The 26,105-nt window shown below is 57.0% G+C and overlaps 1 protein-coding gene across 2 annotated transcripts in view; it reads left to right on the top strand.

Annotated features, from left to right (window-relative positions):
- The first annotated feature begins 1,050 nt into the window (after positions 1–1,050).
- Positions 1,051–26,105, top strand: part of CLUH (CLUH binding protein of NUMT mRNA) — a 39,906-nt gene continuing 14,851 nt past the window's right edge. The window contains exons 1-11 of one of the 2 annotated variants that reach the window (XM_075719503.1): positions 1,051–1,168; positions 15,663–15,859; positions 17,494–17,665; positions 17,826–17,969; positions 18,181–18,308; positions 18,958–19,112; positions 20,533–20,658; positions 22,382–22,529; positions 23,283–23,375; positions 23,910–24,604; positions 25,797–26,014. In XM_075719503.1, coding sequence (XP_075575618.1) covers positions 1,051–1,168; positions 15,663–15,859; positions 17,494–17,665; positions 17,826–17,969; positions 18,181–18,308; positions 18,958–19,112; positions 20,533–20,658; positions 22,382–22,529; positions 23,283–23,375; positions 23,910–24,604; positions 25,797–26,014 — 2,194 coding nt within the window. Of the gene's footprint in view, positions 1,169–9,007; positions 9,897–15,662; positions 15,860–17,493; positions 17,666–17,825; positions 17,970–18,180; positions 18,309–18,957; positions 19,113–20,532; positions 20,659–22,381; positions 22,530–23,282; positions 23,376–23,909; positions 24,605–25,796; positions 26,015–26,105 lie in introns of those variants that run through there. The other variant, XM_075719502.1, reaches the window with a different exon arrangement.

A 26,105-nucleotide genomic window follows, 5' to 3' on the forward strand; every position in this document is an offset into this window, starting at 1 on the left:
GCCTCGTGTTGGGGAGAGCCATTGTGGCGGGACAGATGCCAAAGGTTTGACACTGCTCTGCTTGATCTGAATGTTCCTTTTGCTACGTGACGCCATTATTCGCCAGGACGACGTTAATTGTCGACTTTGCTTTTTAACCAAGTGCTTTTCGAAATGTGTCAGTACCTGGAGACTAGAGTATGGAGCTGTTGTCATATGCCTTTTTCTTAATAAAGAGACTGAAATCTGCAGAGGGTTGCCCTGTCCTGCCCCGCCCCAGCACCTCCAGCCACAAAGCATGAACATCCGCGCCCCCATCCCCAGGATCCCGCCGGAGCTCCGGGAGCCCGCGGGAGCCCATGACCCCCGGTGGCGGCGGGTACACGCCCCGTCCCAAATCCAGGGGTGCACGGCCAGGTCCCTGCTCGGGTGAGGCTGCGGGCAGCCCCAGCGCACCCCTGCCCGCGATGGCGGGGGTCACCCCGCTGCTGCCGCTCGGCCTGCAGCCCCCAGACCCCAGCCGAGGGGCGGTGGCTGCCGGTCCCGGGGAGCGCCCCGAGGGGCCGGGCCCCCGGAATGGCGGCGGCAGCAGGGGCAGACGTGGCCGTGCGGGACGGGGCGCGCAGGCCCCGAGCCACCGGCGCGGCCCTCCCTGCTCGGCCGGTGACCTTGCGGCCTCGGGGAAGGTCGCAGGCAGGCGGGCGGCCGCGGCAGCCGCTGACCTTCACCGGGGCCTGCGGGGCCTTCACCGGGGCCTGCGGGGCCTCCCCCGGGGCCGTGCCCCGGCCTGGCGCCGGGCCCGGCCGGCACCCACCCCCGGTCGCCGCCGACCCTGCCCGCGGCCCCACGGCGGCGCCCACGGCGCAGCGCGGAGCCCGCTCGCCCGCCCGCGGGGGCGGTTCCGGCCGGGCCCGCCGGCCGCGCGGCGCTGCCCCTTTAAGGCGTTGCCGGCGGGCGCGGAGGTTGGTCCCGGGCGGCGCGCCGTAGCGGCGCGCGGGGTCGCGGCACCACGTGGGGCCGGAGCGGCGCTGTCCTTCGCGGCGGGCGGGCGGGCGCGCGCGGGGCGGCCCCATGGTCATTAAAGCGGACGAGATGCCCCCGGCCGCCGTGCCGGCCGCCGCGCAGGGCGGCGAGCAGCAGGAGCCGGGCCCCCGCGGCAGGAGGCCGGCGGAGACGCAGCAGCGCCCCGGTAAGGGGGCGCCGGGGGCCTGCGGGGGGGGGCCCGGTGGGGCTGAGGTGCCCGCCCCGGGGGTGCCCGCCCCGGGGGTGCGGGCCCGCAGCCCCCCCGCCCCGCCGGGGGCCCGCCGGGGAGGTGCCGGGGTGCGGGGGGAGCGGGGGCCGGCGCCGCGGAGGGGCCCCGGGGCGCTTCTGCCGGCTCCGGCTGCTCGTCCCGCTGGGGCAGGCCCCGCCGGAGCGGCCCGGGCCCGGCCCGCCCGCCCCGCCGCGGCGTCGGGCTCACGGGCCTGCCGGCCCAGGGGCCCCCGTTTTCTCGGGGAAGCCGCGCCGGGGCCCGGCGCCCGCCCCGCGGCCCGGGGAGGCTCCGCGCAGGCGGCGCCGGGGCCGCCGCGTCCCCCGGGGAGGCGCTGGCTGCGGGGCCCGAGGCCGCGGCGCTCGCAGCGGGGCCGGGACGCGCCATTCCCGCCGCTCCCCGGCGAGGCCGAGCCGGGGGCCGGGGCCCGGGGAGGGGCGGCGGGGGAGCGGCCCGGGCGCGCGGCGGCCGGAGCGGGCCCGGCCCGGCGGAGCGGGGAGCCCCGGCCCCGGTGAAGGTCACCTTCACCGGGCCGCACCACCGCGCGGCCGCGGGGGGGGGAGCGGCGGCTCCGGGGCCCCGCGCAGCTCCCCCGGCCGCCCCCGCCGCTGCCCGGGCCCGGCCCCCTCGGCGGTGCGGGCGGGGGGCGGGTGGTCCCCGGGGCCGGGCCCCCCCGGTGCCCCGGCTGCGAGGGAGCGGCCGCCGTCCCGCCCGCCGCGCAGGCTGCGGGCCGCTGGTGCCGGTAGCGCGGGGCGGCTGCGGGGCCGGCCCCGGTGCGGGGGCTCGGGGACGGTCGCCGGGCTGCAAGGTTTATTCGGGGCACGGCGAGCGTTGGGTGCAGCCGGGCACGGGGCCCCGGCCCTGCCCGCCCGGTGCGCCCCGGCCCCCGCTGCGGCAGCTGGGAGAGGGCTGGGTCGCGCTGGAAGTTGGGATACGGGAGCCATGGACGCCTTAGGAAATAGTCAAAAGCAAGAACTTGGGTTTTCCTGCGAAGGGCAGATGGCTTGTTCGAGACTCAGCTGAAAAGCACGTGCTTTAACTAGTTACTTGCTGGCTGCTCTTGCTTTAAATGGGAGCCGGAGCGGCGCAGGACAGGGACGAGGCGCAGCCCCGCGTCCTGGCCGTCCCCAGCACCCGCTGCAGGGCTCTGGGCGCAGACCCCGCGAGGCTGTCCCCCGCTCCGCGTTTTGCTGAGTGTGGTGCTTTGCATCTTCAAGAAGTTACGGTCCCAAGCGCTCGTCTCGGGCCCAGCCTTTTTCTCTGATCTCTAATGTACAAGAAAAAAAGGCAGAAGCAGCGTGGCTTGTGGCTGGCTTCGTCCCGAGGCGCTCGTATCCGCTGGGCGAGTGACCCGCCGTTTCCTCCTCACCGCTTCCTCCCTCCCCGGATTTTATGGTGGCAAGGTGCCTTTTTGAAGTTTGTCACCGAAAGCAAAGTTCATTGGCGTTTGGTGCGGGAGCGGGCAGGACGCAGTTCAAGAGCGGGGAGCGCGCTGCTGAACGCCCCCCACCCCGCGCGCCGGTTTTTAAAGCAGGCGTCGTGCCTGCGGTGCCAGCAACTGGGTTAAAAAGTTACGCGGTGTAATCCCTGCCTCTCAGGGCACAAGCGGATTGCTGAAGGAGGCGGGGAGGTGGAAAAATCCTTCCCGTGTTTCAGCACTGCACAGTTGCTCAGGCATCTGGTGGGGCTGGGGAGGAGGGGGAGGAAGGCTCTTGTCTTCCCGGGGAGCCCGGGGCTGAGGCGGTGCCCCCGGCCCCGTGACTCCCGGGCAGAGGTGCTGTGCTGCGCTGCGCTGCGCTGGAGGCGAGGGCAGGCTGTCCGCCTCGGTGTCGGCCACCTTACGAGCTCGGCTTCCCAGGCCTCTGTTTCTGCCGGGGAAAATCGGCCTCCACTCTGGTGTACCCGCTGCGGCTTGCGGAGCACCCGGCTCGGGCACGCTGCTCTCTCTGAAGCAGACTGTTGGTACCGCTGGGCAGGCTCCGGGCGGGCGTCTCGCTGAGGAAACCCACTCGCCGCTGTGCCAGGCGTCGAGGCTTGGGGGTTGTTTTCTCTGCCTGTAAAAGGCGACAGGGCTGATGGCTGCTGCTCTCTACCTCCGAGCCAGACAAAACTGTTGGGGCTGCTCTGTCCTTCTGAGTGCAGAAACACACAAAAACGTGAACAACTGCGGTTCCTGTAATGATTTCTGATGGGGGCAGTTGCGGGTTAAGTTACCTCTCTTATTAGCTAGCACAAGGTCAAGAGACAGCCATTGTGTGCAGCGTTTCTTGGATTACTTCTGTTCCTACGGTGTTGCTGCCTTAGAACAAGGTTGTCTCACGTGAGAGTTTAGCAGGGCTCCTAGCTACCATAAAACGCTTTTCAACCTTGCCTTGCCCAAAGATCTGCTTTTTCTAGCTAGGTTCCTCCATCTCCGTTCTTCCAGCCACCCATATCATCGGCTGTGTCTCCCGTTAAGAAGCAGAGAATGCAGGTGTTAATGGAAGACTGCTGTGGAGGCAAGTGTAGCTGTGCGTTAGCAACAAGGTCAGAAGACTGATTCTTAATCTCGGGATCTGCTATCGCTGTCTGTCGCCTGACCTTGGAGGTTCGCTGGTGTTTTGGGAAGGGCCGAATTGCTGGCGGTCGGGTTTTTTTAATACGCAGTTGTAACGGGCTTCAGGAGTAGAATCAGAGGAATATTGTGCAAGAGAAGTCTGATCACCGCTCCAAGGTTAAGAAGAGGAAAGGAGTGTGATAACACGGCACCTGTGCGGCAAGATGGGGGATGGGAACCCGGGGGATCGTGTCCAGAGCAGTTCCGCTGGTGGGATAACAGAGCCGAGCTCCCGCTGGAAGCTCGCTGCTCTGCCTGAGCAGCCTGGCTCGTGGGAGCTTTTCCCAGCTGAAAAGCGGAAGGAAGTAGGTCAGGAACATGCACCTAGATAAATCCACCTGCAGAAGCAGAACTGCCTCATGCACAGTAAAAACAGCGTTGTGTTGCGGAGTCCTGTGTTTGTCTTTGTCGTCGGTAAATGACTAAACTTGGCAGCACACCCCTCTCCTGGCGCAGGTTTCCAGTGCTCGCCTTGCTTTCTTGCATCATGCTCTATTGGTTGTACTAGAAAGTTGTTATTTCTAGAAGCTTTAAAGGTCTGAAGTTCATGCTTTTTTTTTTTTTTTTTATTTGCATTTGAGAAGTAAAACCAGGCCACGGGGCAGCGCTTGGGCAGAGCGCAAAAGATGAAAACCAAAGTGTAGCTACTCCCGTGGTGGTGGTGGCTGTCGCTTTTTGGGAGCAGGTCGTTTTTTTTTTCCGGTAGTAGCAAGGCTGCCTAAGGGTTAGCGTTTGGTTCTCGCCTCCTGCAAGCGCGTGGTTTGAGGTAGCGGAGCTCGCACGTGCCCGTTTGGCAGTTGAGCTTGCTGTTGCATTCCACCTTTTTAACGGTAGCGAGTCTGAGATGAGTGGTTGTCTGGTGTTTTCTTGGCAATTCAGCACGGATGCGCTTACGCAGGCGACAAAGCTTCCCTCTTTGGGTGGGAAAATAGATCTACGCTCACAGAAGTAACCTCTTTTCTCGAGCTGAAGAAACAACTGCTGTGGTGCTCACCAGCCGCTTGACCATTCCCGAGGGGAAAAAACCCTGCGGAGCAGGCCACTGAAGTAAGGTTCCCTACAGCTAAGTGATGTTAGAGTAATGGCACATTTTTTGAAGAAAAGCATTTCATTAGTTTGCCCTTGTCTTTAAAGAGAAAAGCTCTACTGCAGCCCTTTGACAAAGCTGCAGGTTCAGAGGAGTTTTATGTAGTTACTGTCCAACAACGTAAAACTTGCAGGCTGGTGACTCTTGCCCTGCTTGCCTAGAGCTCCCGCGGGTGGGATTAGCCTGACGCCAGCCCTCCTTCCCAGGCTCTCCGCTAGCTAACCGCCTGCCGTCGCGGTTGGATGGGGCTGGAAACGGTAACGTGGGTATTGTGTGTTAGCGAGCCGTGTCGTGCAGAGTGCCCTGCGAGCAGGCGCTGGGGGTAAGACGACTCTCTCTGTCTTTACTGTCAGCGGTGCTGAAGCCTGCAAAGCCTCCGCCAGCCTGGAAGCTCAGCGTGCGGCTTTGGCTGGGGTTCAGGTGGGCTCTGATGCCAGCTCAGGTGATGGCAGCATGCGAGGTGGGACGGGGTGCTCGATGTCCCTGGCAGAGGGGTTTCTGCGGGACGGGCGAGTTTCCCAGGCTCCCGCCTGCGGCACGCTTTTGCAGAGCCGCTGGGAGCAGCTGCCCAGCCTCTTCCCCCGGGGCTGTGTGCGGCCCGGGGCAGCCGCGGGTGGCTGGCACAGGGCTGGCCGGGTGGGAGGCTGCGGGCTAATCGGCACATCTGTGCCGCAGGATGCAGGAAGGCAGCAGGAGCTGCTGAGGACAGCGTTGCAGCCGTCGGATCTCCCCTGCAAACCCTACCCACAGCTCCCTGCCGTTCAGCTCAGCTGGTCTTGGGGCTCTCAGCCACCTTAAGATTTATACAGGCCTCTGGGGACCAGCAAAGTCAGTCTTTCCAGGCTCGTGCTGCGTGGAGTTTTCTCCAGAGCCACTGTGGTTGCGGTGACGGGCGTCAGTGGTAGTGCAGGGTGAAGCTGGAGTCTTCCCTGTGCCACTGTGGAGCTGTGGTGTTGCCTCCCAGCGCGGCCGCTTCTGTCTGCGAGCCTGATGTTCTGCTGGTCCCGCTGCACGCAAAGCCCAACGGGATAGTTCGCTGTCTTGGGCTCTCGCTGTCTCAGTAGCTTTCTGAAACTAAGGTACGTGCCAGAATAAAATACACGTACTTGGAGAATTACCAACTAATTCTCGGTATCGGTCTGAAATGTGATTCTTTCATCCAGCTCTCTTCTCTTGAAATTTGAGAAACATGCTCTTCCTAACGTAGCTGATGTTTTTGTTGCTGCTGATCTTTGCACTTTGCCTTAGGTCCTAGTCTTTGCTCCTGATTTCTGTGATGTTTGAATTGCGTGTTGTTGTAGCAGGGTCACCCAGCCAGCTAGTTTCAGGACTAAGTTTCCGAAGTTATGGCCAGATAGAAAGTTTACAGACGGGTTTAAATGTAGTTCCCAGGTGTGGAGAGCACAGCGTGGGTAACTCAGGGTGCCAAATGCAAAGCACGAGGCATTTTGGTGGCTTGTAAGAGCCTGAGCCAGCAGCTGTGGGACCCCATGAACGCCCTAGGGCACGGCTGCAATGCAAATGTCCCGGTATCAATACGACTACAGAAAAGCCACAAACTTCTGAGTAGGCTGGAATGTGGCTTGAGCTGTTTAGGTCTATCCAGCCAAATTTTACTGTGGATGCACAAGAGCTAGGAACGAGTAATTTCCCCACTTGCCATCCATGGATTGTTAGTGCTGCAGGAGAGACGTCCAGACCATCGAGCCTGGGGCCCTCGTCGAGAGAGCCGAACGCTGCAGCCCCGCCGTGCTCTCCGTGCAAGTCAGTCCCCAGCGTTGTAAAGCCGCTGAAAAATAAATGCAGTGCTTATACCTCTACCCACAGATGGGTTGTAACCAATTGGAGTTTAATGACAGCGGTAGAGCAGCTCTAACATTTCACTGTGGGCCTTTATTAAAAGAAGTGCTTGCTGCACCTAAAGTGCTGGAAGTTTCTGGGAAGCTGTGGTTTCCGCTGGGTAGAGGGAGGCACGTCCATGCTGTCTCCCACCTCCCCTGGCGGGATGTCCTGCAGAAACGTTTCCACTAGGGCCATCTCGGGAGCTAATGCCTATTCATTTAGTCAATTTATTTACATACATTAAACTATTTATTTTGCTTAATTTATTATTCAGCTAAAATTAAATTTGTGTTTGCTATACGGACACCAGCCTTCATGTGTTAAAGCTAGCACGCACCACACCGCTCTGAACTTGCTTTGGCTTGAGTTGAAGAAATGCTGCTCAGCTTCATGAGACCTCCTGACCAGGCTCTTCCCCAGGAGGAGATTTCGCCTCTTCTCAGAGGTCTCTTGAGAAGGAGGAAGAGTTGAAGCTGTCAGTACATCTGAACTCCTTCAAAAATCATCAGAAAACACGAGTTACCGATGCTGACGTGGTCTGAAGGTTGGTGCTGGCTCCCGAGGCCGAGGGGTGCCTTGGGCTCTGGGGCTCCCGGGGCTGGCGGCTCCTGCACCGAAGGAGCAGCCACGGGGCTGCCTGGGGCTCCTTGCTTACCGGGGCAGGAGCTCAAACCATTTGGAGCGGGAGAGAGTTCTCTTTGGATTCCTCTTCCCTTTCTCTGTGGAGAGCTTTTGCTCTGTTTTTCAGCCGGTTTCTTCCTTTCTCCTGGCAGGTGACTTGCAGGCACGGAGGCTCTGGGGGCTGCTCTTGGCCTTCCCAGGGCTGCCTCTGGCGAAGGGATTGCCCTTCCTCTGCCGTGGTGTGCTGGCCTTGAGCAAGCGATCGCGGGAGCTGCGTGGCCTTGGCTTTGCTCGAGTTTGGGGACTTTTTTGTGCTAGGGACGTGGCACATGTTTTTTCTTCTGCTCAGCGCAGAGCTGTGCCCCTTCCCGTCTGTGAAGCCGTGCCAAGCGCTCGGGAGACTTGCCGAGGAAGCCTGTGCCGAAACTTGGGCTGCCCAGGGGTGGGGGGAGGTTGTCAGGTTTGCTAACCAGCCACGAAGGCTTTCCCAGGCAGGCCCAAGGCCGGTCGGTTCAGGCTGCAGCTCTCGCACATCACGTTGCGTGTTCGGAAGATCCGGCTCTTGGCGTGTGTCCCGGGAGAGTGGGACCACGGAAGGGACGCAAGCAGCTGAATGCCGAGCGGCGCGCGTGTCGGTACGGGGTGCGTGCCTGCGCGCGAGGAGCCGTGATGCCCGGCTGATGCTGCCGGGGGAAGGCGAGGAGCGGGCGGCTGCATCGCGGCCTCGCTGGAGGCATGCTGCGGCCTGCTCGGCTGCAGCCTCCCCGGGGCACCTGATGCTCACAGAAATCCCCAGCTCCATAATCCCCGCTTCAGTTGCCGGGATTTCTTAAATTAGCACGGAGAGAGGAGTGGTGTTAGGGGGTTGCGCGTGTGGTTTTGTGGTTTGTTTGTGTTTGATATGGCAGAGCAGGCTGAGAGGACAGAAAATTCGTCTGGAAACTACTTAGTGTTTTGCTGCCTGGCTGTTTTGTGCTCGCCTGCTTAGTATGGATGGCTGTGCCTGGGCCCAGGCGTGCCATAGTAACTGCCCTCGCCTTGTAATTCAACGCATCTCGCTTGCTTACAGGTTTGGCAGCGCCGAAGTGCTCTTGCACTCGTCCCATGCTGCACCGGTGCAGCGCTCGAGATCGGGCTATTTATAACCACCTCCGGGCTGGGGCGATCAGGCCGGCATCCCTCTGCAAGCGCGCCTGAAGAACCTGTTAGATACGCGTCTGGTGTTCCGGCGTGGCAGGGAGAGGAGAGCTGCAGCTGCAGGGAGCTGCTTTTGGGCTTCGCAGATACCGTGGCGGTCGGGGAGAGGGGCGAAGGCGTGCGGTGGATGAAGGTCGCTGGGCGGCACTTTGGGAGAACTGCCGGGAGCCCGGCGTCCGGTTCTGGCGAGCACACGAGCTCAGGGCGTGCAGGACACGGTGCAGAGTCGGCTGCCAGTCCTCTGCATCCCGCCACTCTGGGGCCAAGTAGGAATTTTCTTTGGAGAAGGTGGCTGACAGCGTGAGAAGGCGAGCAGGTCCCGGCTGCGGAGGGCGAGGGCTGCCGCATGGGAGTTTGCCTTGGGACTGCAATATACGTGTGCAAACAGAATTAACTTTTCTAATCCGGTGCTGTATGAGCCGGGCTGCTCGTCATCATGGGGAACAGCCTTTTTGCAAACTGCTGCAGGCACGTCACCGATCTAATCTTCCAGATGCGCAGCTTTAACTCGCCCGATGAGAGGTCCCCCCTCTTACCAAAGCCTCCCACGAGCTGCGCCGTCTGCCCCGCGATGCCAGAAGCTGCCCAGTGTGCTGGGCCGTATCCCGACATCATCCCCAGCGAGGCGGTGACTGGAAGCCTGCAAAAGTGCACCGAATACATCCAAGACCTATCCGAGGCCAAGGATGAAGAAGGAACGGTGACGGTCTGTGATAAGAGCTGTTTGAGAGCCGGCGTTGGCGCTGCCGGCCTGCTCCGGCAGGCAGAGGCATCCCGTGCGGTGGCTGTCCTTCCAGCTGACCTTGGGGAAGGGCGGACAGGGCCGGTCGATCATGCTCAGTCGCTTGAGGCCTGCCAGAGCTGCGTGAAACTTGAGGACAGCGGCTTAGCCCCTAGATCCTGCCGCCGGGAGGAGCACGTGGCAGCAGCTGACGGGGGGGATGCGGCCCCTGGAGCACGTCCCGCCGGCCAGGGCCACGGCGAGGGGCGAGCAGCTTTGTGTTTCGACACAGCCTTAGCGGGTCCGGACAGCGTGCCGAAACGCAGAGGTACTGCTCCTTCCCTGGGGAGCCCTGGGACACCTTCCCCGGCTCTGCCAGCAAGTGCGGAAAAAACCCCGCCGGCCCGAAGGACGGTCGTGCCGCCTGTCCCCCGTGGCGAGGTGCCACCTAAGGCTCGGGACCCAAGTACTGGTTTTGTAGCGATGGACCCCAGCTGCCCCAGCGGCAGGTCGGGCTGTGATCCTGACTCTAAGGCGCAGGCACTGCCCTCAAAGCAGCACCAGCAGAAGAAGAGGAGGAAGAAAAAGAAGCTCACGCTTCTAGGTGCTCAGCAGCGTGGCACTCTGTCGTGCTTCGTGTAGCCAAAACGCTGTGTGCTCGTAAAGGGGGTGGGCGGCCGCGTGTGCCTGCGGGATGGGGCAGGACGAAGGAGAGGGGAGGCAAGGTGATGTTTTAACTTCACGGCAGAAGGAAAAGGAGGAATGTGGCGAGGTGTCCCACCTGGGCTGCGTACCGCAGAGGGACCTGTCTGTGCCTTGTCTGTGTTAGCAAAGCAAACGTAACGGGGGGATTTGCTTATTTTTTTCTTAATTCATAAGGCAGATCCTCCTTTTGTTTGTGGCTGCAAACATGGTCCTTGCAACAGATGGGAGCGGGTCTGCCAGGCCCGGCCTGCAGCAGTGCAGAGAGGAGCGTGGGGCGGCGAGGGACCGGAGCAGCATTTGGTCGGAGCCTTCGGCTCCCTTCAGCCCCGCACAGGTGGGAGGAGATGCCCGAGCTGCAGGGATGGAGCAGCTCCGTGGCTGCCCTGGGTGCAGGGACGAGATGTTCCTTCTCCTCCTTCGCCCAGTGACCTTTCCAGCACCGTGGGACAGCGGGGCCCCGGCCGGTTGCTGCAGCATGGGAGGGGAGCAGCCGCTCGCGGAGCAGCCGCTCGGCCACGTCCCACGTTCCTCCTCTCCCGCATCTCTACAGACTGGCGCAGCACAGCTCTGATGTGGCACCAGATGGTAACTGAGCTGGAGTGGCTTTGGTCCTCGCCAGGCCTTCTAGGGTATGAGAAACTCAGGTTATTATTTTTCAAGCCTCAAGGTCAAATTTTGCCTTTCTATTGCTGTATTTTGGTTTTGTTCAGTCCACGTGCAGTGGGTGAGTTTTGGTCTCAAACGCTGCCTTTTGGTGCATCTGGTGGCAGGAGGGGGGATGCGTAGGGGGACAGACCCGAGCTGGCTGCTTGGTTTCTGGCTTAGCGCGTTTGCTTGCCATGCGCCCATCGGTGTGCCAGCGGTGGGTGTTGAGCTGCCTGGGAGACCCTGCACAAACTGTCTTAATGCTGCTCAGAATTAGAAATACCTTTGAGGAGGGAAAGGCAGAATTTGGGCCCTCAGAATGACACCAGAGCCAGTAATAAGGAATGCACTCCTAAACTCCGTGACGGAAAAGGTAGAGTTTTAGTTTTCAGTTTTTATGTCTCTAATAATCTCTGCTGTTACTAAATGTTTGGAAGGAAATGTCTCCTCTACAGAGCAGTCCCTGGGTTTGGTACTCTTGCTTCCCCCACTCTCCAGACCAGGCTAACTTGCAGCAACGTAATGTTGCCATCTTTTTGACCTGATGATGTAAAAAAAAATTAGTGGCTGACTTTAGAAGATTTGTTTGAACATTGGTTATTAACTAAAACTTCCCCTGATCTATGCTGTCTCTCACTGTATGCAGCCAGCGACATTCAGGTTCCTTCATGCCAGGGTCCTGACCGGTGGGGTTCGTGAGGTGCCCACCCCCTCACTGTAAATAAGTGATTAAAATGGGGCCTGTCACCTCGGCATGCAAACTCGTCGTCCAGGGGCAAAGCTGAAACTTAGTCCTTTTGCCGAACCTCTCCACCAGGCGCGAGCCGCGGCCAGGCAGTCGGTTCCTCCGGCTGAGGCGGTTCCTGCGCCGCCGCCTCCTCCCCTCTTCAGCCTTTTCGCTTCGCCTGTTCTCCTGACGCTGTAGTCTTGCGTGCGCGCGGGGTTTGTTCACGCTGCGCTCCGAGTAGCGATGAGAACATCGTGTTACAGCTTGGCTGCCGGCCAGCGCGAGCTGGAGCTTAGCAGAGCCTCAGACGCGCCTGCGGGTACAAACCAAGGGCCGAGAGCAGGAGGGTCCTCGCCGGGACGCTGGCGCGTCCCTTGGAGCGGCAGGGGAACCTGGAGGTCACGGCCTTTGGTCGAGACTGCAAAACCGCGTCTCGAGGCTGAGGCGTACCGGGAGGGATCTCCCCGCTCCCTCTCTGGCAGCACGAGCGGGGCGGTAAGCGGGGGGAGTGGCCGGGTAGCACCCCCGGAGCGGGTGGGACTGCTTCCCCGTGACTCAGCCGCCTTCCGCAAAACCATCCGGGGGTGCATCGCGCGGCGCTTTCTCCTGCGGGCGAGAGCTTGCAGCTAAACGCAGCTACTGGCCCGGCTGGGGCTTGAACTGAGAGTGAGTAACAGGAGAGAGGTCTCTGCAGGTGTCTTTCAGGTGTCCTTTTTGTTCTTACTGCCACCTTGTATGCTGAAATCAAGCGCCCGATGCTTTCGCCTTCCCTCTCCCTTGCTGGCGCTGCTGAGGCGGCGGCGCAGCCGGTCTGCAGCCGGCGGTGAGAGCCAGTGACCCACTTTAAGGCAGGTGGGTGAAGCTCCGCTTCCCCGCGGGGAGAGCGCACGCTGTGAGTCAGCACCCAGCAGGCAACACGTCCTCCAGGCAAGCTCGCCTGCGCTGCCGTCAGCCGGGGCCGAAACAAAATGTGCTGGTTTTGCCAAAACATACCCGTTCTGTAAAAAAAACCCACTGGAAAGCCTTTGCTGGCCTTAAATCAGAGCGTTAACCTGCTGGACAGCTACTCTTTCTTAGTGCAGGCTTAACTTCTGTTTCCCAACTTAAGAGAGCGCTGGCTGGAGCTGGATCTCCTGGCATAAGGAGACGTGAAGGTGTTGCCTCTACATGTCTCTTCCATCACAAAGCGTGGAACTGCACCAGCCCCGTCTTCCCTCAAGTAGGGAAAGAGGGATGGAAAGTGTGAATGTGTGGTATTTCTGCAGACGGGAAACAGTCTTCTGATTTCCGAAACAATCAGTAGTTTGGGGATCTGACACCACTGAGCAGTGAAAAGCAAAAGCGCGGTCCTGGTTGGTAACTTTTCCTTCCATGCAAGCTTTCCCTGTCTTGCTTTGCTTTGCAGCTGAAGGTGTTTGCTGTGCTCGAGACCAGTGCGCACATGAGTTGCTCGGCCCTCATGTGGAGCCTCTTTCCTTCTGGTTTGGTTAGTCCCTATGCGCTGCTTTCCTCCTCCCCACTTCCAGCTCCAAGCTGGCCACATAATTTCTGCTCACTATGGAGGCACCTTCTCTGCTGGATCTTGCTTAGAAAAAAAGATATTAAAAAAAAAAAAAAATCGCGTTTTCTCAGAGATGGCGGTGTCCCTTTCAGGAATATCCTGCCAACTGTTGTGGCACGGAAGTAGCTTCAGTGCCCACCTCACTACTGCTGATCAGTCAGTTGGTTGGAAAGCATCCTTGGTCAAGCCTGTAGCATGACTACCAGGCACAGGAGTGTGCCGGGAGCATGGCACAGGGCAGACCGCAGGAGCATCGGGACAGGCGACGTGGCTGGGAGCGAGAGCCAAGAGACAGGAGCTGGCACGTCCCATGGGCTGCTCCTTCTGCACCTCAGCTGCCAGCGAACGTCAGCTCTTTGGAAGCAGCACCTCGAGCTTGGCATCTGTGACGCCGACAGAAAAGGTCCTTGGTCATGGGCAGGTGGAGACGGGGGTCTCGGGGTGGTGGGCAGCACCGCTGCGGCTCTGCCGGTATTTTGCCCTCGGCCGCTGCCACAGCAGTTGAAGATGGGCTGTCGGGTCGTCGGTCAGTGCTGCAGCCTTCCTTGTAGCCAAGGTCTGCCTCCCCTTTCTGGCTGCTACAGCAGGAGCAAAAGTTCAGTGATCCTGCTCTGCTTGGGTGGGCAGGGGCTGGGGCGAGCCTGCCTGGCGGGTTGTCCTGTCTACAGCACTGGTAGCCCCAGGTGTAGCTTTTCTGCTCTCCCTCCTCGTCCCCGCGTGTTCAGGCAGTCCAGGAGCGTGGCTGTGCTGGCTGTAGGGTGTGACGAGGGGCTCTCCCCAGCCCTCTGGGCATGGTGTGGTTTTTCTGAAACCACGTCTCTTGGGGCACTCTGGTGTGGAGCTTTTCTTCTTCCTTTCTAGCATGACTGCAGCTTGCTAGAGCCAGAGCCAGGCCTCTCATCTGGCTTGCCCGTGGTTTCATCTGTCAAAGAAATGAACAGCTTGCATTAGGGACATGTGCCAAGTGACAGGGAACGTGAGCAGCGGCTGCCGAGATGCTGAAGGCAGCAGAGGCTGCTTGAGGGAGCTCTGTTACCTGCTGCCTTTTGGAATGGGTGTGCTTCCCTTGTGTTTTCTTGCTCTTTCACCATGCCCTAATTCAGCCTTGACAGTCATCTGTTGGCAGTCGTAGGCTGGAGCAGGAGTATGACCCTCCGGGGACGCATCCGCACGGCTTGTCGCTGCAGCCTCGTGTTGCGCTCCAGAGGTGTGCGAGGACGTACAGTGTTTCCATCCCTGGTTTTATACGTGGTGAAGGTTGAGTGACTTTTCTGGGCTGTTGGAGCAGTTGGGGCTGATAAGTGAGAACTAGCTGTGATAGCTTTAGGTCTTCAAGCCACAGCACCAGTCGGCGTTTCAGAAACGATGGAGGTTGAGCTGCCATCTCCCCTGGCGCGCAGCTGGGGCTGGGACCGATGCCTGGCTAGGAGGTGAGAAGGAGGAAAGAGACCTGCCAGGTGGAGCTGGCTGGAGAACTGCACCTTGGTGCTCGGCAGCCTTGGGGTGTTACCCTGGCTTTGAGCTGCCCTGACCTCGTGCAGCCTTTCCGAAAGGTTGTTCCCAGTGCCCGGGAAAGCCCCCAGCCCGCTCCGTCTGCGCCGCCTGGGAGCACCGAGCTAGAACCGCCAGCGTGTGAGTTTGGGGGTCCAGGGGCCGGGCGTGCTGGCCGTGCGTGGCCGGGATGGGACAGCTGTGCTGCGAACGCACCCCGCGGGATGCGACGCCCACTCCCCTCCAGCCTTGGCTGCCCGGGGTGGGCAGATCAGAACGGTGCCCTGCTCCCAGGCTGGGGACAAGGCGGGGGCTCTGCCCTCCCTCAGCGGTTGTCATCAGCGGCTCTTTCCGCCACTCCAGCTTACCCAGGCAGCACCTCGGTCCAACAACGCAGAGTATGCTCTTTAGTGTGGTCCCCAGCCCGGTTTGGTGGGTGTAGGCTGCTCTAGGAGACCTGCAGCTTCCTAGATCTTACCAGCTTTCTGACACTGTCTGCCTTATTGGAAAAGCAAACAAACCACTGCGGGAGCAGTGGAGTAGGTGCAGGGAGCTCCCTGTCCCTGTGACGCATCTGTCTAAATGAGCCCTTAAAATGTCGTCACCTTTTTCTGGAATAAAACTGCTTAGGCAAAGCCTCGCCCTGGCACCATGGGATCTGTGCAAAGTATTTTGGAAATGCCGAGGGTGGCCAGATGCGGGCAGGGGCGTGGGAGCTGTTTGTGTGCCTGTGGAGTAACCTGGCTCCCACGTGACGCGCAGCTTAGCAATGCAACTGCCGTCTCTTCCCCTCCCTCCTCTCCTGGCTGAGCAGCAGCGTACCAGGAGGTATGTTAGGAGCTGTGTAACATGTTGGTGCAGAGGTTACAGCTGCCTCCGGGCCGCAAAGCACCACACACCCATTTCTTTTAATTAAGAGGCTTCTTAAGACTAAGCTGGATGTGTTGTACCCTGACCCATCCTTCCTGCTTTCCTTCCCTCCCCTCTCCGCATACGGTTTGTGGAAGATGCAAACCCCGCAGGTGAGCGAGTGCATGTTAATTATGCTGTGAGGGGAAGGGCCTGGCACACCTATGTCTAGTAAACACTAAGTGCAGAATAAAACACTTGCTGCCTTTTAACCCCTGGTTCCCTCGGGTTGGCCAGAGGACGGTGGTGGTGTCCAAACCAGGCTCTGCAGCCCCTTGGAGAGGACCGTCCATTTGCTCAGACCTTGTCTAAATCCCTCTCTTCTCGCCCAGAGCACCCGTCTGGCGTGGCACTGATGAATGGCAGCGGCCCGCACGAGAGCCTCAAGGGTGAGAAGGACGCCAGGCAGAATGGTCACGAAGAGGCTGACCCGGGAGAAGATGGGAACGACCAGGAGGTCATTGTCATACAGGACACGGGATTTACCGTCAAGATCTGTGCGCCGGGGATAGAGCCCTTTTCCCTGCAGGTACCTCCCTTTGCCGGCTGGGGAGGGGCACGGAGGCCACGCCAGGGCAGGAGAAGTCAGGAAGTGTTTGAGCCAGGGTGAAGGCAGTGCTGTCCCTTCAGCCAGCCAGGCAGGGAAGGGGACGGGGGACTGTGCCCAGGAAGGCCCCTGCTAGCCCCCACGGCCTGGACAGCACCTTCAGGCTGCTCCCAGCTCCCTGACTCCTCTGTCCTCCGATGGGATTAAGTGGGGAAGGAGGCAGCGAAGCAGGGAGGGTGCAGGAGGGAAGCTGCCTGACCAGTGGCTTCTAGAGGAAAAGGAAGAAAGAGGAGACGTGAGCAACAGGCTGTCTGGCACAGGCCTGCCTAGGCTTTGCAAGGATGGGGAGGGTGTTTTGCTCCGGATCCCAGGTGTGGAGCAAGGGGAGGGGGAATTAGCTGAGGTGTAGCTGCTCCTTGCCCATCGCAGAGGGGCTCAGGCGCGGAGCTGAGCGCGGGGTCAATGGCCTTCCCGCTTCTGGGCTGTTTTAAAGCAGGGATGTGAAAACGTGATTTCTGGGACTGACTCAGGAGAGGAAAATCCCTTGCTTGCCCAGCAGTTTTGGCATGATGCTCCTTCGGGCTAGCCTGGGTTTGGTGCAGCAGCAGGTGCTAGCACAGCACAGGGAGCTCGAGCACTGGCCTGAGGATCAAGGCAACGATGCGGCCTCCGCTTCCCCTTTCCACGGAGAGCTCCGCGTGTGTCATGTGGACAATGACATGTGCTGCCGGAGCAGGATGGGTTTTGACATGCCTGGCTGATATTCCGATGTAGCTTGATGCTTCACCGAAAACCATTTGGATGAAGTATCTCTCGCTTTGCGGGGAGGCATCTGGAGTCTAAACCCAGTGGGAAGTCGTATCTCCTGAAGACCAGCAGAGAGTGCAGTGAAATTACATCCCCCATGGAACTAGCTGTATCTCAGCCTAGCTTTTTCTCCTTTAAATCCCCTTGGCTGTTAGTTTTAATAGGCTAATAATAGCAGGCCATGTTCTTCACAGCAGCTTATGTAAACTACCCTGAGTCCTCCTAGCCCGAGAGCAGCGTTGGTGGTGCTGGAGCCCGAGCAGGGAGGTAGGAGAGCAGCCCTGTGCACGAGCCCGGCTGGTTTCTTGTGTCACAGGAGCCGCGCGCTTGCAGGCGGCGGTGCCCCGGAGGTGTAGCACTGGCATGGACGTGCCATACCGCGCTGCGGGTACCGCAGCAGATGGAGTGGAGGAAATGGTCTGTTTTCCGTGTGCATCATCCAAAGCCTCACCGCAAATGTTCAGTGTGACTGGATAAGGGAAGAGCCCCCGGTTTCCCTCACCACCTTCTATTCCTTCGCTGCCCTCTCTGCCGCCCCTGTCCAGTGCCGAGCGCTTGGCGCGGCACCAGGCCGTGACACGTCTGGGTGCTGAGCCCTGTGGGATGGAGCTGGGGTGGCTGACCCTGCCAGAGGTGCCAGTGCCCTCCCCGCAGGGACAGGAGCGGTATTCCTGGGAGGGAGGGCTAGAGTCTGCATTTCCAAGCCTGGAGGGGTACAAGAGGCGTTTGATTCTGCAGCAGAGGGACAAAGTTTGGCAGGAATGTGCGTGAGGACTGAGAATAACTGTCTGGGTTCTTCCCTTCTTAAGGTCTCTCCTCAAGAGATGGTGCAAGAGATCCACCAAGTTCTGATGGACCGCGAGGATACCTGCCATCGGACTTGCTTCTCTCTGCAGCTGGATGGCAACGTCCTCGATAACTTTGCTGAGCTGAAAACTATTGAAGGACTGCAGGAGGGCTCGCTGCTGAAAGTGGTGGAAGGCAAGTTCCTTCAGACCTCGGGAGGGAATGAGTGAGGGTTTGCATAGGGAGTGGTTTTGGCCACCTGGTTCCTTTCCTGTGGTTCCTTTTTGAGACCTGTGTGCCAAAGGACTGAGCAACTGTGTAATCCCAGTTTCTTTCCTCCCTTTTTGCTCATCAGAGCCGTACACAGTGCGAGAAGCCAGGATACATGTGCGTCACATTCGGGACCTTCTGAAGAGTCTTGACCCATCGGATGCTTTCAATGGCGTGGACTGTAACTCGTTGTCCTTCCTGAGTGTCTTCACTGAAGGAGACCTGGGAGGTACGGGGCAAAAAGGCTTCTCTGGTGTGGTCAGTGTTTTCATTCCCCTGACTCCTTGCATCGTTAGAACACATCGTAACAATCAGCTGTCCCACATCATTCAGGAGTGCAGAGAAACGCTCGGAGCACTTCTGCATTCCTCCTTGAACAATTACGGGAGGAGGGAATGCTATGTTTTTCAGCACTGACTTTCTATCTCTGTCCGTTCTAGACAGTGGAAAAAGGAAGAAGAAAGGTACCGAAATGGAACAAATTGACTGCACCCCTCCTGAACATATCCTGCCAGGTAGCAAAGAGAGACCCCTGTGTGCCCTTCAGCCCCAGAACAGAGACTGGAAGGTAGAGTTCTCCTGTGTCATTAAACCAGCTATCGGCACGTTCCTTGCAGCAAAATGGTGTTCAGGGATTGAAAGCTGCACTGAAGTGGACTTTGGGATTTGCTCTGCTTGATGCTTAATGAGTGCTGGAATAGCGCTGCTTAGCCAAAAGAATAAAGTCCAAGAGCTTGTGTGCAGAACACTGGACACCGAGTCTGGACATCTGCAGTGTAAAATGGCCAGTCTTGTTGGGAGGGGTGGCAGGGAAGGGAGAGCAGCATTTCTCTGCAGAGTCCTGGAGACAGGATCTGCAGATCACTACAAATTACCCTTAGCTTTCCCATACCCTCCCACTTGGATTCCGGTTTAGAAGCTGCCACTCGAAAACCAGTACAGCAAGAAATCCATGCCTTGTGCAGCCCAAAGGCCCAGGGTGTCTGTTTTTACCTGTGTCTTACGGTGTGAAAGGCAGCAAACTGAGGCAAATTAGTGGACTGCAAATGGCTCGAGGAAGGCTGTGCTCTTGAGACCAGGTTTTTTTGTAAGCTCTGTGTCTGGAACCAAGTGAGGGCGGCAGGTAAAAAGAATCTGGCATGTACATCGAATGGCTCTGTAACTCAAGGGAATTAATTCCTGCTGACAGGAGTTGCTTCTGTTGTGTTCTTCTGTAGCCTTTGCAGTGCCTAAAGGTATTGACGATGAGTGGCTGGAACCCTCCACCCGGTAACAGGAAAATGCATGGGGACCTCATGTATTTATATGTCATCACGGTGGAGGATCGGCACGTCAGTATCACTGCATCCACTCGAGGATTTTACTTGAATCAGTGAGTAACTAAGGTTCCTCCTGTCCTGCCCTGCAGCAGGGAGTTTGTGATAGCCAACTGGAAAAGAACCCACAAACAAACAATTGCTGCTTTTTTTTTTTTTTTTTTTTTTTGTGGAAAATAGCCTGTTTTAATTTGCTCACATGGGTTTGTAGGAGTTGCTATACTGGATTGGGCTGTTCAGTTATGCCTGGTACCATTTCTCCATAGTGGATAAATGCCTGATGCTTTAGGGAGAGTTTAAACATCCCATAATGTCATCAGCTAATTAGAGCATTTTGAGTTGGGAGGGAATTCCTTCCTGACCATTGCAAGTATCTCATTTTGCCCTAAAGCAAAAGCACAGCCTGTCAGAACTTCCTAAGCTGGGCAGAGATTTGACTAGATTTTTTTTAACTTTTTTTTTTTTTAAATAGTGACTGTGAGAGACAGTTAAACTGGCTGGGCTGTGCTGAGGGAGGTGCAGGGTCCATCCAGCCCAGTAGCCTGTAACAGAGACCTATTGAGTTGCAGGTGGACAGGAGAGAACTTCAGAGCAACAAACCTTGCTGTACCTGAGCAACCATCAGCTTGGGAACATCTCTGGGTGGCCTTGATCCTGCAATCCAGATAAATGCTTGGGCAGCCATAACTGTGTTTGAAATACAAGGTTATAATTCACAGAAGGAGAATGAAGCTGCCTGAAGAGAAAGAGAGCTTAAAATATAGAAGATAAATTTCAAGCACATTTCCACTCATTATGAACTGGAAATGCTCCAGTGTTAAGCTGGCTTGTGGAAGAAAGAATTTGTTTCCCCCCAGATCTGTAAAAATAAGTGTTAAAAGCAGTGACTCTAAGGGTACACATCTGAGTGAAGGTCCCAGGAGACCGAGTGGCACAATGAACACGAAACAAGCGGCCTTTTCAAGTTTGGCAAAACGTGACCTGGAGAGGGGGAGCTGTCGGTGTGCTCCTGGCAGGTCTGGTGCTCAGCCTTCCAGCCAGGAGGTGAGGTTATCTTGGGAGGGCACCGACTGTCTGGTATGGCTGGTGCCGTTACCGCTGGGTTCTCTGTTAAGCAAAGGCCCTTTTGGTGTGTTTGGGAAGCGCTGTGAAATCAGTCCTTCCTAGCCATAAAAATACGAGCCTTTCTTGAACCTGGTGCTGGCTGAAGGAGGTCTAAATTAAATTTGCTGTGCAATCCATCAGGGCCCAGGTGCAGGGTTACTAGCTGTATCTCGTGTGGAGAGACTGGAGAGGGCCCTTGCAGCCCATCCGCCTGTGTGCCATGTGGTCTCCGTTTTGCAAGCAAGGCACGTTGTGCAGGACTTTCATGCGGTGCCCATACGGAAAGCTGTCATTCATGTACTGCGTTCCTAGGATATGGGAAGTCTCAGGTATGACAGTGGCTTGTGACCTCGTTTCTTTTTTCTCTTGCAGGTCTACTGCATACAACTTCAATCCCAAACCTGCAAACCCAAGTTTTCTCAGTCATTCCTTGGTGGAACTACTTAACCAGATCAGCCCTACCTTCAAAAAAAACTTTTCCGCTCTGCAGAAGAAACGGTAGCAGCACTTTTTCCTCTCTAGTTGCCTTGAGTAGTCTGTTGTGAAGTTGCTTGGTGAGGCTCGGCTATGTGGCTGGTTCTGTGGGAACTGGATGCCACTGACATAGCAAGGATTGCAATGCCTGCTTTCTCTGAGCTCACATAGCGGTGGGGTGGCTGGGACATGCGAGTCTATGCAGCGAGGACCACAAAGCACCTGACTAAATGTCGTGGCAGCACCCTGATGTAACAGGCTTTCCCTCGCTCGACACGTGGAGCTGTCAGAGCTGACGTGACTTGTCTGCTGTTCAGCATGACAGTAACAGAAGCTGGTGGAAAACCAGGGTCCCGATACTGATCTACTGGATGGTTTCTCTTGGCTCTAGCTCCCAGATGACTCTTGCTTACAGCATGTAGATTTACGGATTTCGGTTCTGCTTAAAGCAAAGGGTGGAGGGACGATGGCTTTCCATTGCCATGGGCGTATCAGTTGTGGGGCTTACCTGGGATTCAGCGCACTCTGCCCCTGCTAAGAAACTGAATGCATAGGGCAGCTTGTGCAGTGGGAGAGAAGGCCCAGAGATGGGCTGCAGTGTTCATACAAGGGAAACGGCTGTGCATTGGCCAGCTCCCGAGATGTGGGTCTCCTCACTGAGTCTGCATGTTGGCTGCATGCCTCGTGGGAGACTTGACGGCCTCCTAGCTAGCCAGGCAGCAAAGAGTTAATGCGAAGCATGGCCACATGCTGCAGCAGTGACTGGGCTGGTAACCCGATCAGTAGGTACTTCTCCCCTGAATCCAAAAAAGAGACTGAAACATAAAATATCAGGGAAAGTAACACGTGAGGGCTTTGCATAGTAGGCTTATGGTGGAGAGAGAATAATTATTTTAAACATGTCCATGGATGTTCATTTTCTCTAATTTCCTCTAGCTCCTACAATAATAATAAAACCCAATAATGTATTGTTTTATTCTCCTGTCCTTGCTGCAGGGACCATTTATTCTGCTCCAGGACAGTGGGTCCCGTGCAAAAGCCTGTCATTCTTTAGAGTCCACTTAATGAACTGCCTCGGCTCAGCAGGGTGCAAATTGACAGGCACATTGTGTGGCTTTCAGGAGCTCTGCTTCTGTTCTCGTTAAGAAGATGAAAGTGACACTAGACAAGGGCTGGAAATTAGCAGTGGCCTCCAGCCACCACTGTGACTATCTGGCCATTTAAAAATGATTATACTGTATTGCTTCTTGGGCCAGAAGTAAATACAGATGAGACTCCAGCACCTGCTGAGAGCAGACAGATTACACAAGAGGCCATTTGGTGAAGCTTGCTTTTTCACTTCATTAGTGGATGTGTGCTGTAGGCTGGTTTTATAACGCAGCCCGTATGGACGGTGTGGAAGCTGAGGGCCGGTCTGAGAGGTGGCTGGCTGGGAGTGGGCATCCTCTGCCTCCGAAGGCAGAGGGCGATGGGGATCTTCAGTGACGCAGCTGAGGATAAAACTGGGGAAAGGGGGATGAGGAGAGCCCAGGTAATTCTGCAGACTGCTGTTGAGAGATGCTGCCCGTGCCAGTCAGTCATCGTGGGGTATAGTGCTTGTTAAATGAGAGTCCACTGTGCTGCTCGTGAGGCCTGGTCTTGTCCTGTTGTTTGTCAGGAGCTGATGTTGCAGCAGAGGGAAAATTCTCTTAGAATAGAAAGAAATCTTCCTTTGGAAAATGTCTAATTGTTTTCACTCCCAAACTAGGGTTCAGAGACACCCTTTTGAAAGGATAGCCACTCCTTTCCAAGTGTACAGCTGGACGGCTCCGCAAGCAGAACATGCCATGGACTGTGTCCGGGCAGAAGACGCGTATACTTCTAGGCTGGGCTATGAAGAGCACATACCTGGACAGGTACTGGTCTTGCTTCGCCTGAGAATGCTGGCAAGAGTGTTGCTGTCAGCTGCACTGGGAACTGCTTCACTTTTACCAAGTAGACCTCTGGTATTTGCGGAAGGGTTTTGCTCACCAAGGGAAAACTTTGGGAGCCCTTGTTCTTGACAGTGCCCTTGACTACAGGGGCTGTGCTGCTTAGGCTGCAACTCCCTGAGCACGTAAAGGTCTGAGAGGAGCAACTTCTGCTCGGGTGTTTATAAATCCCGTGTCCCTGCTCCGATGAGCTGCACAGAAGGCAGAGCGCTCCTCCATGCTAGTCAGGCCTGGAATGGCTCTCGTGTCTCTGAGCAAACTATTCCAAATGCTTCAGTTGCAGCTTCGTAGCATAAGATCTTGCAGGCCGTGAGCGGTGCAGGGCCGTAACAGCTGCCCATGGGCGGCTGTCTGCCTGCGGTGTGACCACGTTGCAGTGTGCTGGCTAATGAAACCTGCACCATGCTCCCCCAGAGCTAGCAAGCTGCTAGTTCAGTTAAACTGCACTGCGCAAGCTGGGCTAACATAAGATCTATCCCAAACTGCTGTTGAATAAAGTCCGCTCACGAGGAGTGTTCATTCCTGCTGCTAATTCACTTCCTCTGAACTCCACGGCAGCCTGAATTCTTGCCCCTTCCCCTCCCTTCTCTCACAAAATGACTTGTAAAGCAGAAACGCTGACTTGCCAACCCTTTCCTACACAATGCATTGCTTGCTACAAGGCTTTGACTCTTTCAGACCAGAGACTGGAACGAGGAGCTGCAGACCACGCGAGAGCTGCCGCGCAAGAACCTGCCCGAGAGGCTGCTGAGAGAACGAGCCATTTTCAAGGTAACTTTGGGATGTGCAGGCAACTCCTCACGCAGCCCCTTCTCTGCTGCCTGTATCACGTCTGGACGCTGCGCCTGGGCTACCCTTTAGAAACTGCAAGAGGAGGATCCCTGTTTGTAAGCTAAGGGGCCTTGTTCTCTCTCACATGTCTGCCTTCTGCTCCCAGCCCCACGGGGAAGAATTGCACTCCTTGACCCCGAGGCAGCTGCTTCTTAGTCCTCTGCTGTTCTCTCTGGTCCAGTCCTCCTGCGAGTGGGTGGGAGGAATGGGGGGGAGGGCACACTTACACCTAAGCCCTCCTCTGCAGAGAGCTAATGAGTCTGAGCTGTGCTGATCCCTGATGTTCTGGCCCCTGGAGCTTGTATCCAAGCCGCTAGCCAGGCTTATGAAAGTAAAAGCCAGGTGACCTGCCTACCTGCTGGAAGGCTGTCGGGAGGAGAGGAGTGAAGGAGAAGTTTGCAGGGAGCTTTGAGTGTGAGGTGCTGGGAGGGTGGGAGCCCTACCTTACCCAGATTTCTCTCCACCTACCTGCAGGTTCACAGCGACTTCACTGCAGCAGCAACAAGAGGTGCTATGGCTGTCATTGATGGCAATGTCATGGCCATCAACCCCAGTGAAGAGACCAAGATGCAGATGTTCATCTGGAACAACATTTTCTTCAGCCTGGGCTTTGACGTCCGTGACCACTACAAGGACTTTGGCGGAGATGTTGCTGCTTACGTAGCTCCTACCAATGATCTCAATGGTGTGCGGACCTATAATGCTGTGGATGTAGAAGGGCTGTACACGCTGGGGACTGTGGTGGTGGATTACAGAGGTTACAGGGTGACAGCTCAGTCTATTATTCCTGGCATCTTGGAACGGGAGCAGGAACAGAGCGTCATCTATGGGTCAATAGACTTTGGCAAGACGGTTGTCTCACACCCCAAGTACCTGGAGCTGCTGGAGAAGACCAGCAGGCCGCTTAAGATCCAAAAGCACAAAGTCCTCAACGACAAGAATGAGGAGGTGGAGCTGTGCTCCTCGGTGGAGTGCAAAGGCATTATTGGCAACGACGGGCGTCACTACATCCTGGACCTGCTCCGCACTTTCCCTCCAGATCTAAACTTCCTGCCTGTTGAAGGGGAGGAGATGCCAGATGAATGTAAGAAAATGGGGTTCCCCAAGCAGCACAGACACAAGCTTTGCTGTCTCCGGCAAGAGCTTGTTGATGCCTTTGTAGAACACAGGTGAGCTGAGTTTCCCCCTTCCTCCACTTGCAGCTGGTAACGGTCCAAGTCAGGACCATGCTGCATTGTCCCAGGGACATCCCAACAGAGCTCCCAGAAGTGGGCAGCTCGTTCCCCCATTGCTTGGCCATGCAGGTGCAATTATAGAAACTTAACGAGAGGTGAAAACAGTAGGGATTTTGACAGGGTTACAGGGAGCCAGGGAAAGAAGGGGTGATTTGCTTTTTAGTGTCCAGATCTGTTTTTGTTGTTTCCTGTCCAAATGTGTAGAAGTTCTTCTTTCCCTGCAGATACCATGTGCACCTGATGGCTAGGGAATAGGAAGGGTTTATGCTGCTTTTTAAGGCTCTCCAGATGTCTTGGATGCTACCTTTTTTCCCTAGAGGCTGAAAAAAATTAGCCTGTGGGAACTGCTGTAGGCACTTTTGTGGTGGGATGTGTTGGTGTTGGCTCGCTCAGTGCAGGCGAGGAAGTGGGAGCTCTGGGAGCAGGACGAGTTGAAGCTGTGTGGTGCAGCCGCACGGTGCTGGTGATGTTAACGCTCCTGCTTCTGATGTGAAGGGCTGCAGGTGCTCTGCTATCACAGATGGACAGAGCCTGTGCTTCGCTTGCCGGGAAGATGAGCCCTCCAGTTGCTGATGGAGGAGCCCTGCCCGCTGAGCAACCAGTTCTGCAGCCAGCGCCCTTCCCAGTTCTGCCACGTGCCTGCAGGCAGGCTTTGCTGCTCCCTGGGAGAGCTTCCAGACCAGCAGCCTGCAGGACCGTGGCCGTAGGGTGCTGCTGCTCCTCCTTGGCTAGCAGAGGCTGGGCCTCTCTCTGCTAAGGTCTCCTGGCAGAGCTGCTGCTGGTTTGTGTTTGACCGGTCCCGTGCATCTGGCAGTGAGAGTCTTCCGGAGCTGTCTGCTGATGCTGCTTGTGGAAAGCAATTTGTAAACAGTGCAAGGAGATTAGTTTCCCATTGTAATGTGTAATGAAAACCCAGGTTTTTTTTTTTCTTTTTGCTTCTTCTGATAAACTAATGTGCACTCCTTCGATTTCTGGCAAGCTCATGAGACGAGGGTGTACATCCTGCCTTTCCACAGGGAAACTGTATGGTCTGTAATACTAATTTTGTGAGGTTTTTCCTCGCAGAGCGGTGGTGACCCTCTTGGATTCTCCTGCTGTGCTGAATTCCTCTTTTCCTTTACTGTAGGTATCTCTTATTCATGAAGCTGGCTGCACTGCAGCTGATGCAGCAGAAAGCCAACAAGCAGGAGAGCTCAGGTGCGCTGGAAAATGGCGCCTCTCCGGAGAACGGTACCGCAGACAGCGAGAAGTCCGAGTCAGAGGATGGTAAAATAGACGATAACGTGACTGGGCTTGATCAGGTGAAAGAGCTTGCTGAGACCATTGCATCTGATGATGGAACAGGTATTTCATCCTCAGCACCAGAAGCAGCCCAGGCCTCCTGCCCTAGCTGGTGGGCTGTGCTGTTGGCAGGAGCTGCGCCAGGCTGGGGGTG

The sequence above is a fragment of the Pelecanus crispus genome, chromosome 12 (genome assembly GCF_030463565.1).
Source record: "Pelecanus crispus isolate bPelCri1 chromosome 12, bPelCri1.pri, whole genome shotgun sequence".
NCBI classification, from domain to species: domain Eukaryota; kingdom Metazoa; phylum Chordata; class Aves; order Pelecaniformes; family Pelecanidae; genus Pelecanus; species Pelecanus crispus.